Raw genomic sequence first — 15,211 nt, forward strand, 5'->3', positions numbered from 1 at the left:
GGTGAGTCAGTGTCACTGTAAGGTTTATTTTCTAGCCTACTCTAGCCTATATTATATACAGTGCCTTCGGAAAATATTCAGACCCCTTTCCATTTTCCACATTTTGTTACGTTACAGCCTTATTCTAAAATTGATTAAATAAAATAAAATCCTCAGCAATCTACACAAAATACCAAATAGTGACGAAGCAAAAACAGGTTTTTACGTATAAAAATTTGGCACGTAAACGGGCTGTCATGTGCCTTTTACTGAGGTGTGGCTTCCGTCTGGCCACTCGACCATAAAGGTCTAATTGGCTGAGTGCTGCAGAGATGGTTGTCCTTGTGGAAGGTTCTCCCATCTCCACAGAGGACCTGGAGCTCTGTCAGAGTGACCATCGTGTTCTTGGTCACCTCCCTCCCCCAATTGCTCCGTTTGGCCAGGCGGCCAGCTCTAAGAAGAGTTTTGGTGCTTTCAAACTTCTTCCGTTTAAGACTGATGGAGGCCACTGTGTTCTTGGGGACCTTCAATGCTGCAGACATTTTTTTGGTACCCTTCCCCAGATCTGTGCCTCAACACAAGCCTGTCTCGGAGCTCTACGGACAATTCCTTCGACCTCATGCCTGTGGGACCTTATATAAACATTTGTGTGCCTTTCCAAATCATGTCTAATCAATTGAATTTACCAAAGTTGGACTCCAATCAAGTTGTAGAAACATCTCAAGGAAGATGAATGGAATCAGGATGCACCTGAGCTCAATTTCAAGTCTCATAGCAAAGGGTCTGAATACATACAGTACCAGTAAAAAGTACCCAATTAAGGTGGTTTTGGATGAGTTGGACCGCAGAGTGAAGGAAAAGCAGCCAACAAGTGCTCAGCATATGTGGGAACTCCTTCAAGACGGTTGGAAAAGCATTCCAGGTAAAGCTGGTTGAGAGAATGCCAAGAGTGTGCAAAATTGTCATCAAGGCAAAGGGTGGCTACTTTGAAGAATCTCAAATATAAAATATATCTAGATTTGTTTAACACTTTTTTGGTTACTACATGATTCCATATGTGTTATTTCATAGTTTTGATGTCTTCACTATTATTCTACAATGTAAAAATAGGTGTGTCCAAGCTTTTGACTGGTACTGTATGTAAATAAAGTATTTGTTTTTTATTTTTCATACATTCGCTTTGTTATTATAGGGTATTGTGTGTAGACTGCGGAGTATTTTTATAAGGCTGTAACGTAACAAAATTTGGAAAAAGTCAAGGGGTCTGATCTTTCCGAAGGCACTGTATATATATATATAGGCTAAAGTAGGCTAGAAAATAAAGCTTCCAGTGACACTGACTCACCCGATGATGAAGATGAAGCATAGGCTACTCACCGGCGATGGGTTTGTGCCAATATGTCAAGATAAGCTACTTTGAAAAACAGTGCTGTTCACTCAAAAGTTGTTCAGAATAATCTTTTTAGCTTCTTCAGACAGATTACTCTTCTCTTTTTCAGCAGCAGGCATTTGCTTTTCAAACGGTAGGCCTAAATGTTTCTCGCGATTGTATTTAGAAATTTGGGATAGGCAAACTGACAGCCGCAACCAACCATAGAAATATAATCCATAGAGGGCAGTTCCCATTCATGTCAGGACTGTCTGCCAATGCTAGTGTACCCATGAGTTTAAAAGTAAAAATAGGGGCGGCAGGTAGCCTCGTGGAGCGTTGGGCCAGTAACCGAAAGGTTGCTAGATCGAATCCCAGAGCTGACAAGGTGAAAATCTATCGTTCTGTCCCTGAACAAGGCAGTTAACCCACTGTTCCTAGGCCGTCATTGTAAATAATAATTTGTTCTTAACTCACTTGCCTAGTTAAATAAATGTTTAAAAAGTGCCAGGGTTAGAGGTTCCAAAATCCTTCTATGGATTATATCTATGGCCACAACGCAACGAGCTGTTCTATATTTGGACTGCTTTCTGCCCTAACTGCGGCTTTCCCGGCTGTAAATGCTTGTGATTAAACTTAATCCACAGATATTTTTAGAAGCTATTAATCCTCTATCAAAATGATGCTTTCTGGTGTAGTATTTTGAATACTTTTATCTATGTCTGTTCAGACAGGAGTATTATTATGTTGGGGGGGGGGAATGTATAGCCTAAATTATTTTGATTTATCGGGGGGGTGCGGCAGCACCCCTACCTCCCGCGGCTTTGGTCCCAGTCAGTATAAGATGCAATGTCATGGCCCCGCACGCCTGTGGGGAAGACAACCTGTGGGTAGCCTATTGGCTCACGGAAAACACTTAACCTTTTTCAAATGCAGTTTTCTTGTCTCTTGTTTTAGTCAATTACAAAGTGCATTTAAGAGAAGTTCAACATGTCTAAAGATGACTTTTCAACATTGGCTGCTCCCGAGCGTTCTCAATACTTAATGTTATAAAGTCATATTGTAGGGCTTCCCTCATGGCCCTATTCATGATGGTGCTAGCAGCCACGTGAGTGAAGCTACAGTACCTTCAGAAAGGATTCACACCCCTTGACTTTGCCCCACATTTTGTTGTGTTACAGCCTGAATTTAAAATGGGATTCAATTTAGATTTTGTGTCACTGGCCAACACACAATACCCCATAATGTCTAAGTGGAATTATGTTTTTAGATTTAAAAAATATATATTACTTAAAAATGAAAAGCTGAAATGTTTTGAGTCAATAAGTATTCAACCCCTTTTGTTATAGCAAGCCTAAATAATTTCAGGAGTAAAAATGTGTTTTACAAGTCACATAATAATTTGCATGGACTCACTCTGTGTGCAATAATAGTGTTTCCTAAACAAATGTTATGACTACCTCATCTCTGTACCTCACGCATACAATTATCTGTAAGATCCCTCGGTCAAGCAGTGAATTTCAAACACATTCAACCACAAAGACCAGGGATGTTTTCCAATTACTTAAATCGGCATTAAAAATCTACGGAAGACCTGAAAATGGTTGTCTTGCAATGATCAAGAACCAACTTGAGAGCTTGAGGAATGTTGAAAATAATACATTTGGCACAATCCAGGTGTGGAATGCTCTTGGAGACTAAACCAGAAAGACTCACAGCTGTAATCGCTGCCAAAGGGACTTCTACAATGTATTGACTCGTTTGTGAATACTTATGTAAATGAGATATTTCTGTATTTAATTTTCATTAAATTAGCAAAAATGTCAAAAACATGTTTTCACGTTGTCATTATGGGGTAGTGTGTTTAGATTGGTGCGTAAAAATCTCTATTTAATCCATTTTGAATTCATGCTGTAACACAACAACATGTGGAATAAGTCAAGGGGTAGGAATACTTTCTGAAGGCACCGTAGCTACCGATGGGAACATTAAACTAGCCAAGACCAGCAAACACAAACGGACTATACAGCTACAAATAGTACTCCTGGAGTTACAAATGGCCTATATTAAACAAGTCAAATGTCTTACCTGTGAAATATATGTTTTCCACACGTATAACTAAGTGTAGCCTACTTGGACACTTCCAACTCTCCCACGCCGAATAGCCTGAAGCCACAGGACTCGTCTCGCAGGCTCTATTTCCCTGTGTGGGAGCATTGCAAACTGTAGGTTGGGATTTCTGACCTGATTACAGGTACATTGAACAACACAGTAGCTTTCTGATATGTTTTGTTATTTCTTTATTACAAAAAATTGACAATGAAGTTGGGAAAGAATGATTTTGTTTCCCCCAATTTGTTGGAATGGTCGAGGGGAACTCCTTCTTAGGACGGAATATCAACTCCGAGTCAGCCTACACTTTACGTGCAGAACACTAAGTTTCTATTCAATTTACTGAAATGACTTCGCTAATGTTAACGGGGCATTTCAGTTTTTACACAATTTACTGAGATTAACTTCAATAATGTTAAAGGGGAATTTTACTTGATGAACATTAATTTCACTCGTTACATATTTTTTTGTCAAATGTCCCTTTAATATCTAACCTTTCTGCTCATGGGGGTTCACTGTTCTGACGTTGACTACGGATATTAGTTATGATAGGTATGGTTTACTATGTCCATGTTATCCCTAGCTTGAATGGCGTCACCTAAAGAGTAATTCAACTTGCATACCTTCCTCTTTTGAACCTTATTAGTTATTTGTGTTGCTTTGTGAGGCCCTTCTTCGGAAAAGCAGTTTTTGCTTAATTAACCTGGTATTTACCGAATCGCTACTCTTCTCTCTCTCGTTCTCTCCCCCTTTTTCTCTCTGACGGTGTTGGCTGAATGAAGAGTTTGTCTACGCACAGCCTTTCTTTCCCGCTCCCTCCCTCTCCCTCCATCTATCTCTCTGTCTGACTGACAGTGTTGGCTGAATACATCATTGTTTAGCTATCTATACATATTTCTCTCTCTCGGGCTGAGCTGAATAGAACTTTGTGTGATCACGTGACACAGGGGTGCTCAGGAGATACTTCAGCGCTCTTTTTGCAGTGCCCCTTTCTGACACTCCTGTGTGGGATCACCCCTGTTCTCTTTCATCACTGGGTCTGGACACACACAAACACACACACACACACACGTCAAACCCTGACGTCAAACCATGCATTTCTCTCCCGGGTTATATGACAACTTAGTGCTCCTCATCAGCCTTTTATGAGTTTCCAACCTGAGCTGGCCTGAGATTGACCAGGTCTTACACGACAAAGGATTTAGGCAAGAGAGACCAACGGTCCCGGTTTGCAGTGTGATTACATTACCTAGGTTGCTAAGCAGCACCCATGTGCTGAGTGATGATGCTCCTTGGCCCCGCGCCTTTGACATTTATAGCGTTTGCTGACGCAACTCAGGTGAAGTGTCTCTCGCTCTCGGTTATGCAACACCATCTAACAATGTCCACCTCTGGGAATTGAACTTGCAACTTTCTTGCTCTGATCCTGAGGCGTTTCGTGTTATACTGCAGCACTCACTTTTGTGCTGCCGAAGATGATAGGTGCACCTGTGTGTGTTGTGAGGTTTATTTTTAGCGTGCTGTTGCTGTCCCATGCTAGGGAAATGCTGGTACTCGCTATATATGAGTTGTTTATATTGTTTATATTTTAGTGTCTTGATGTTGTCTCTGTTTTGTCTGTCACAGGCAGGCTTGTTTATATAAGCTGACCTTGGCATACTGTCACATGATCATATTTCAATTAACTGGTGCTAGCTGTATTTGAATTGTTATGTTGTCCAAGATTCAAAATTCTGCCCGTTTTATATTTGAGCTCTTAGGGTAGATTCTAGTGACCCTAGACAGCCGTCTCCTGTCGTTGTGACATTGAGTAAGACACTTAACCTATAGGTTGCACAGAGGGGCAGGGCAGGGCAAGGTGTTGCCCTCCTGACTGGTTGATCCTGGCTTCCAACTCTTCTGGGCATTGGTGTGTGTTGCTTGGGAGGTTGGGTTAAAAGCAACACACAAGAAAACTAAATTCTATGATCTGAACATTTTAATGCACATTGAAGTACTCTTCGAAACATCTACTTGCCCGTTATTTTGCCTTTTAATGTTGGCTGTGACGGCACGTCCCATGCTTCTTCTTTTTTTTTTTTTTAGCTCATAGCGCTGCGTGTGGCGCATTTGAACCATGTTCTACCCCCTCACCCAGAGGCACTATAAGCCAATAGGAATGGGGCTCTTTAATGCATCTTTAAGCTTCTCCTCTGTGTCTTTCCCCCTTTGTGTACTGCATGAGTTGCTCGCTTCCCATTGGTACTCACTCACAAGTTGTTTCATGATAATGTTCCCTGCAATCAGCAACACAAAGACACAGTTAACCCCTTTGGGGGATTTGTCCTAGGCCACCCTCTACTGCTGTGTACCGTCTCAGTGGGCCAAAAGCTGGAAATACAGTGCCTTCAGAAAGTATTCCCCTTGACTTATTCCACATTTTGTTGTGTTACAGTGCAATTCAAAATTGATTAAATATATATTTTTTATAGATCTCACCCATTTACACACAATTCTTCATAATGGCAAAGTGAAAACGTGTTTTTTGAATTTTTAACTAATTTATTTACAATATCTGAACATTTATTTTTCTTAAAGTTCTTCAGGCTCTGTCAAGTTGGTTGTTGATCATGGCTGGACAGACATTTTCAAGTCTTGCCATAGATTTTCAAGCTGATTTATGTCAAAACTGTAACTCAGCCACTCAGGAACATTCACTGTCTTCTTGGTAAGCAACTTCAGTGTATATTTGTCCTTGTGTTTTAGGTTATTGTCCTGTTGAAAGGTGAATTTGTTTCCCAGTGTCTGTTGGAAAGCAGACTGAACCAGGTTTCCTGCAGAATTTTTCTTGTGCCCATCTCTGTTTCGTTTCTTTTTATCCCCCCAAAAACTTGCTAGTCCTTGCGATAACATGATGCAGCCACCACCATATGTGTTACGGTTTTCATCTATCTCCTCCTCTGACGAGGAGGTGTAGCAAGGATCGGAGCAAAATGCAGTGTGGTTACTTAGATTCTTCTTTGGGGCGGCGATATTCTCCAGGCTGTGCCCAGGGTCCTTTTCCGTCCAATATCTCCTCCCAAGTCCAGAAGTCCTGTGATCGCTGCTCCTCCTGCCGCTGCTTGTCACCACGCCGCTTGGTCCTTTTGTGTTGGGTGATTCTGTTACGGTTTTCTTCTATCTCCTCCTCTGACGAGGAGGTGTAGCAAGGATCGGACCAAAATGCAGCGTGGTTACTTAGATTCATGTTTAATGAAATAAGAACAGGAACAGTACAAAAACAATAAACGTAACACGAAAACCTAAACAGCCTAATCTGGTGCAAACTAACACAGAGACAGGAACAATCACCCACGAAACACTCAAAGAATATGGCTGCCTAAATATGGTTCCCAATCAGATACAACGATAAACACCTGCCTCTGATTGAGAACCACTTCAGGCAACCATAGACTTTTCTAGAAAACCCCACTATACCACATTCCCGATACCTACAAAAAAAAACAAGACTAAACACATCACATAATAAACCCATGTCACACCCTGGCCTGAACAAAATAATAAAGAAAACACAAAATACTAAGACCAGGGCGTGACACCATGCTTGAAAATACACTGCTCCAAAAAATAAAGGGAACACTTAAACAACACAATGTAACGCCAAGTCAATCACACTTCTGTGAAATCAAACTGTCCACTTAGGAAGCAACACTGATTGACAATAAATTTCACATGCTGTCGTGCAAATGGAATAGACAACAGGTGGAAATTATAAGAAATTAGCAAGACACCCTCAATAAAGGAGTGGTTCGGCAGGTGGTGACCACAGACCACTTCTCAGTTCCTATGCTTCCTGGCTGATGTTTTGATCACTTTTGAATGCTGGCGGTGCTTTCACTCTAGTGGTAGCATGAGACGGAGTCTACAACCCACACAAGTGGCTCAGGTAGTGCAGCTCATCCAGGATGGCACATCAATGCGAGCTGTGGCAAGAAGTTTTGCTGTGTCTGTCAGCGTAGTGTCCAGAGCATGGAGGCGACAGGCCAGTACATCAGGAGACGTGGAGGAGGCCATAGGAGGGCAACAACCCAGCAGCAGGACCGCTACCTCCGCCTTTGTGCAAGGAGGAGCAGGAGGAGCACTGCCAGAGCCCTGCAAAATGACCTCCAGCAGGCCACAAATGTGCATGTGTCTGTTTCTGACCATTTGAGCAGACTCCATGAGGGTGGTATGAGGGCCCGACGTCCACAGGCAGGGGTTGTGCTTACAGCCCAACACCGTGCAGGACATTTGGCATTTGCCAGAGAACACCAAGATTGGCAAATTTGCCACTGGCGCCCTGTGCTCTTCACAGATGAAAGCAGGTTCACACTGAGCACATGTGACAGACGTGACAGAGTCTGGAGACGCCGTGGAGAACGTTCTGCTGCCTGCAACATCCTCCAGCATGATCGGTTTGGCGGTGGGTCAGTCATGGTGTGGGGTGGCATTTCTTTGGGGGGCCGCACAGCCCTCCATGTGCTCGCCAGAGGTAGCCTGACTGCCATTAGGTACCGAGATGAGATCCTCAGACCCCTTGTGAGACCATATGCTGGTGCGGTTGGCCCTGGGTTCCTCCTAATGCAAGACAATGCTAGACCTCATGTGGCTGGAGTGTGTCAGCAGTTCCTGCAAGAGGAAGGCATTGATGCTATGGACTAGCCCGCCCGTTCCCCAGACCTGAATCCAATTGAGCACATCTGGGACATCATGTCTCACTCCATCCACCAACGCCACGTTGCACCACAGACTGTCCACCTCATCAGGAGCATGCCCAGGCGTTGTAGGGAGGTCATACAGGCACGTGGAGGCCACACACACTACTGAGCCTCATTTTGACTTGTTTTAAGGACATTACATCAAAGTTGGATCAGCCTGTAGTGTGGTTTTCCACTTTAAGTTGGATTGTGACTCCAAATCCAGACCTCCATGGGTTGATCAATTTGATTTCCATTGATAATTTTTGTGTGATTTTGTTGTCAGCACATTCAACTATGTACAGAAAAAAGTATTTAATAAGAATATTTCATTCATTCAGATCTAGGATGTGTTATTTTAGTGTTCCCTTTATTTTTTTGAGCAGTGTATGAAGAGTGGTACTCTTTCCAGATAATAATGCTTTGTATTCAGGACAGAAAGTAAATTTCTTTGCTACATTTTTTGCAGTTTTACTTTAGTGCCTTATATACAAACAGGGTGCATGTTTTGGAGTAAAAAAATTAATTAACCAGCATCCTTTTTTAAACTCTGTCATTTAGGTTAGTATTGTGGAGTAACTGCAATATTCTTGATCTATCCTCAGTTTTCTCTTATCACAGTAGTTTTTCCAACAATTGTTTACAGACAGATAATTTCACTTATAATTCACTGTATCACAATTCCAGTGGGTCAGAAGTTTACATACACTAAGTTGACTGTGCTGTTAAACAGCTTGGAAAATGCCAGAAAATTATGAAACTGATAGGCTAATTGACATAATTTGAGCCAATTGTAGGTGTACCTGTGTATGTATTTCAAGGCCTACCTTCAAACTCGGTGCCTCTTTGCTTGACATCATGGGAAGATCAAAAGAAATTAGCCAAGACCTCAGAAAGAAATTGTAGACCTCCACAAGTCTGGTTCATCCTGGGGAGCAATTTCCAAATGCCTGACGGTACCACGTTCATCTGTACAAACAATAGTACGCAAGTATTAACACCATGGGACCACGCAGCCATCATACCGCTCAGGAAGGAGACGTGTTCTGTCTCCTAGAGATGAATGTACTTTGGTGCGAAAAGTGCCAATCACTCCCAGAACAACAGCAAAAGACCTTGTGAAGATGCTGGAGAAAACAGGTACAATAGTATATATATCCACAGTAAAACTAGTCCTATATCAACATAACCTGAAAGGCCACTGCTCCAAAACCGCCATAAAAAAGCCAGACTATGGTTTGCAACTGGACATGGGGACAAAGATCGTACTTTTTTGAGAAATGTCCTCTGGTCTGATGAAACAAAAATAGAACTGTTTGGCCATAATGACCATTTATGTTTGGAGGAGAAAGGGGGAGGCTTGCAAGCCAAGGAACACCATCCCAACTGTGAAGCACGGGGGTGGCAGCATCATGTTGTGGGGGTGCTTTGCTGCAGGAGGGACTGGTTCACTTCACAAAATAGATGGCCTCATGAGGTAGGAAAATGATGTGGATATATTGAAGCAACATCTCAAGACTTCAGTCAGGAAGTTAAAGCTTGGTCGTAAATGGGTCTTCCAAATGGACTATGACCCCAAGCATACTTCCAAGGTTGTGGCAAAATGGCTTAAGTACAACAAAGTCAAGGTATTGGAGTGGCCATCACAAAGCCCTGAACTCAATCCTATAGAACATTTGTGGGCAGAACTGAAAAAGTGTGTGTGAGCAAGGAGGCCTAAAAACCTGACTCAGTTACACCAGCTCTGTCAGGAGGAATGGGCCAAAATTCACCCAACTTATCGTGGAAGCTTGTGGAAGGCTACCCAAAACATTTGACCCAAGTTAAACTATTTAAAAGTAATGCTACCAAATACTAATAGAGTGTATGTAAACTTCTGACCCACTGGGAATGTGATGAAAGAAATAAAAGTCTCTCTACTATTATTCTGACATTTCACATTCTTAAAATCAAGTGGTGATCCTAACTCACCTAAGACAGGGAATTTTTACCAATATTAAATGTCAGGAATTGTGAAAAACTGAGTTAAAATGTATTTGGCTACGGTGTATGTAAACTTCCAACTTTAACTGTGTTATATATATATATATAAAAACTTTTAACTAGGCAAGTCAGTTAAGATTAAATTCTTATTTTCCAATGACGGCATACCCCGGCCAAACCCTCCCTTATCCTGGATGACGCTGGGCCAATTGGCAATCCCATAGGGCAGCGCACAATCACGGCCGGTTGTGATACAGCCGGGGATCAAACCGGGGTACTACTAAGTTATTTGGAATTGTTTTAAGACCGTTGTACCAAGGATAATTTTGCTATTTGATTTAGAATTTTAAGACCCCTTGAAGTTGTGTGTGTGTGAGAGAGAGAGAGAGAAGAAGGGGCCTTACTGCTATTACTTACCTTTTTGGGGCCTTACTGCTATTAGCCCATACAAACGCATTGCATAACAGATAGTGTCTCACAAAATGTTTTCAAGTAAGTTTGTTCTGAATTTTTGTATTTAACACCTTATTTTTGGCACCAAACAGTCTCCATATACAGTGCCTTGCGAAAGTATTCGGCCCCCTTAAACTTTGCGACCTTTTGCCACATTTCAGGCTTCAAACATAAAGATCTAAAACTGTATTTTTGTGAAGAATCAACAACAAGTGGGACACAATCATGAAGTGGAACGACATTTATTGGATATTTCAAACTTTTTTAACAAATCAAAAACTGAAAAATTGGGCGTGCAAAATTATTCAGCCCCTTTACTTTCAGTGCAGCAAACTCTCTCCAGAAGTTCAGTGAGGATCTCTGAATGATCCAATGTTGACCTAAATGACTAATGATGATAAATACAATCCACCTGTGTGTAATCAAGTCTCTGTATAAATGCACCTGCACTGTGATAGTCTCAGAGGTCCGTTAAAAGCACAGAGAGCATCATGAAGAACAAGGAACACACCAGGCAGGTCCGAGATAATGTTGTGAAGAAGTTTACATTTACATTTAAGTCATTTAGCAGACGCTCTTATCCAGAGCGACTTACAAATTGGTTTAAAGCCGGATTTGGATACAAAAAGATTTCCCAAGCTTTAAACATCCCAAGGAGCACTGTGCAAGTGATAATATTGAAATGGAAGGAGTATCAGACCACTGCAAATCTACCAAGACCTGGCCGTCCCTCTAAACTTTCAGCTCATACAAGGAGAAGACTGATCAGAGATGCAGCCAAGAGGCCCATGATCACTCTGGAGGAACTGCAGAGATCTACAGCTGAGGTGGGAGACTCTGTCCATAGGACAACAATCAGTCGTATATTGCACAAATCTGGCCTTTATGGAAGAGTGGCAAGAAGAAAGCCATTTCTTAAAGATATCCATAAAAAGTGTTGTTTAAAGTTTGCCACAAGCCACCTGGGAGACACACCAAACATGTGGAAGAAGGTGCTCTGGTCAGATGAAACCAAAATTGAACTTTTTGGCAACAATGCAAAACGTTATGTTTGGCGTAAAAGCAACACAGCTCATCACCCTGAACACCTCATCCCCACTGTCAAACATGGTGGTGGCAGCATCATGGTTTGGGCCTGCTTTTCTTCAGCAGGGACAGGGAAGATGGTTAAAATTGATGGGAAGATGGATGGAGCCAAATACAGGACCATTCTGGAAGAAAACCTGATGGAGTCTGCAAAAGACCTGAGACTGGGACGGAGATTTGTCTTCCAACAAGACAATGATCCAAAACATAAAGCAAAATCTACAATGGAATGGTTAAAAAATAAACATATCCAAGTCAAAGTCCAGACCTGAATCCAATCGAGAATCTGTGGAAAGAACTGAAAACTGCTGTTCACAAATGCTCTCCACCCAACCTCACTGAGCTCGAGCTGTTTTGCAAGGAGGAATAGGAAAAAAATTCAGTCTCTCGATGTGCAAAACTGATAGAGACATACCCCAAGCGACTTACAGCTGTAATCGCAGCAAAAGGTGGCGCTACAAAGTATTAACTTAAGGGGGCTGAATAATTTTGCACGCCCAATTTTTCAGTTTTTGATTTGTTAAAAAAGTTTGAAATATCCAATAAATGTCGTTCCACTTCATGATTGTGTCCCACTTGTTGTTGATTCTTCACAAAAAAATACAGTTTTATATCTTTATGTTTAAAGCCTGAAATGTGGCAAAAGGACGCAAAGTTCAAGGGGGCCGAATACTTTCGCAAGGCACTGTATACTGTACTTCCATTCATTTTTTGTCTCATGGTCTGACAAACACCGCTCTAGCTCTGTCACCTTTATTACTTAGGCGGATGCGATGGATTGAGATCTATCCAATGCCGAAAAACAGATACAGTATCTCTAGCTTAAATAGACAGATTTGGAAGTTTTTTTTATTTTATTATGCTAATTTGATTTCTCACCATGCTCAAAGGGATATTCAGTGTCTGCTTTTTTATTTTTTACACATCTACCAATAGGTTCCCTTCTTTGCGAGACATAGGAAAACCTCCCTGGTCTTTGTGGTTGAATCTGTGTTTGAAATTCACTGCTTGGCTGAGGGACCTTACAGATAACTGTATTTGTGGGGTACAGAGATGAGGTAGTCATTTAAAAAATCACAATTAACACTATTATTGCACACAAAATGAGTCCATGCAACTTATGTAACTTGTTAAGCAAAGTTTTACTCCTGAACTTATTTAGGCTTGCCTTAACAAAGGGGTCAAAAACTTACTGAGCTTTTCATTTTTTATTAATTTGTAAACATTTCCAGTTTGACATTATGGGGTATTGTGTGTAGGCCAGTGGCACAAAATCTCTAAATTTGATCAAATTTAAATTCCGTCTATAACAAAACAGAATGTGGAGAAAGTCGAGGGATTTGAATACTTTCTGAAGGCACCCATACAATATATGCCTACCACTACCATCGTAACACAAGGGTCGTAATCTGTCTTTTGATAACCAGGACTGTTTTTGAACTCTAATATGGCTGGATGAATGAGACCCAATCTAGGCAGCTTTGTTCCAAAAACTGCATATTTATGACCTGGAGGATGTAGGTTCAATACCATGTTCTTCTCTTGTGCCTTTTGAACTTAAACATCAGGATTTTTTTTTAAAGTTTTTTTTCGTAGTTGGGTGGATGGTAGGCTATCTGACCTAGGTCCTAGACATGTGTGTAGTCACTCATTGATATAGGCTAGTCACCCAGAGGAGGCTGCATGAATGGAAACCGACTGCAAACAGATGAACATTAACATCAGCAATTGTCACACTGGTATCTCTGATATATCACTATAGTACTCTGTAATTACTGCTCTATCAAAAGTCAACATTTAAAAAATAAAACAAATACAATTTATGAGGGTCTTTCATTGGCAGAGGTCTGTAAGAGAGACAAGATGGCTGCTCTTTAGAACCTTACATTTCGGTGACAGTTAGCCAAAATCTCTCTTGTGTCATTTGCAATGACACCTTTTAAATGTTTTGGGTTGATCAGCTAACAGAAATAGGTATTTTGACATTTGTCTAGAGGGTTTCTTATTTTTTTGTCATGTCTCCGCCCTATCCTTGCTTTACAGACCGGAACCCTAGTGACACACACTGACACAATAATTGTGTGTCTGTGTAACACAGGGCTAGAACCTGAGGTTATTGTGTCTGCATGTATACCTCTGTCACATGGGCTTCTGTTTTTAGATGAAAACGTATTTTGTGAGTCACAGAGATGATGCTGATGTACTGCTCATGCTTCTCTCAGCCTCGTGAGGAATGATATCTTCATGTCCCTTTTCTGCCCTCTCACAGCTTCCTGGAGGAAGTGACATTGACGGCGGGTGCGGGCCAGACCGAGAGGGTGCAGAGGGCGGGTGGTCATCCCAACAGACGCTGAATGTTTGTTGACACGCTCACACTCTCACTATATATTGTGTCTGTTCCTTATTGTTGTTACTAGACCATGCTTTAATGAATGGATGTGTCCCACTAAAAACATTCCAGTGCTCTCAGCTTTCACCACCACACAGCTGGACTCTTTATCGACCCCTTAAAAACTTGTTGTAACTAGGCCAATTAACTCCAACCAAATGAACATGTGACCCAATTAGAAAGCCAGGTTACCTAACCCTGGGTACCAAAGCAAACTGACTTGTGACTGAACAGAGCACAACACTCTCAATGTTAGTGTCCAACATTTGAACATATTGCAGTGTAACATTTCCCCTTAAATTGGAGTTAAGTGGAAAACTCCAGTCTGCTCTTATATTAGACCTTTATTTAATTTCTGGAAACAGAAGTGACACATACTTTTGAGTCTTGTTTATCTTAAAAGTTCCTATTTGGGCCCAGAATATTAAGAAAAAAATATATCTCTAAGATAACATGATGTACAGTTTTCCTTCCTTGCCTATGTACATTTCCCCATGCTATGAATATTTTGTGGAAAATACCAATAAATGTAAAGAGTGATGTGTTGTGTTTCTCGTTTATCTTGTACACATTTCCTGTTATGTTGTAATTATTTCCTTATAACCCATTTCTTGTCGCAGTTGATGGAAATAGCCCTCACTGTTTTGATTTCATTCATGTGTATTGTTATTGTGCACAAATGTCCCTCTTAGATCAATAATGATAACATCATCATCTTCCTCCGTCCAAGTCCATTATGCCAAGCCACACTCTCTCTGAATATCTTCGAGAAGTTACCCTCGGTTGTACTTTCATTGGAACAGTATTTCTGTTCTGTGTCTGCTATGACTTGAAAGTACAGTTTGTTTGGTTTTTTTTGTGGGCTAGTGTGACTGCTCTGGTTCCACTCAGAGATGTCATGTTTGGGTAAGAAATTGAATGCACAGTATCTAAACCCAAGGTGGAGTCTTTGCCCCCCCCCCCCCTCCCCACACGGCAAACAACCAAAATGTTTGGCAGCCCATGTTTGGCAGTTGATTGATTCTTTGCCAACTGCCTACCCCCACTACCAGCCACATGGGCCACAGATATTCAGCCTGCCTCCCTATAAAACCTCTCCAAACCCCCCCCACCACCACCCCCAAA

The 15,211-nt window shown here is 41.5% G+C and overlaps 1 protein-coding gene across 1 annotated transcript in view; it reads left to right on the forward strand.

The window, feature by feature from the left end:
• The window catches only part of LOC115128440 (vacuolar protein sorting-associated protein 45-like), a 28,209-nt gene extending 13,583 nt beyond the window's left edge, over positions 1–14,626 (forward strand). The window contains exon 15 of the mRNA XM_029658289.2: positions 13,967–14,626. Coding sequence (XP_029514149.1) covers positions 13,967–14,051 — 85 coding nt within the window. The 3' untranslated portion in view covers positions 14,052–14,626. The remainder of the gene's footprint in view (positions 1–13,966) is intronic.
• Positions 14,627–15,211: the final 585 nt, after the last annotated feature.

This window comes from Oncorhynchus nerka, linkage group LG4 (genome assembly GCF_034236695.1).
Source record: "Oncorhynchus nerka isolate Pitt River linkage group LG4, Oner_Uvic_2.0, whole genome shotgun sequence".
NCBI classification, from domain to species: Eukaryota; Metazoa; Chordata; class Actinopteri; order Salmoniformes; family Salmonidae; genus Oncorhynchus; species Oncorhynchus nerka.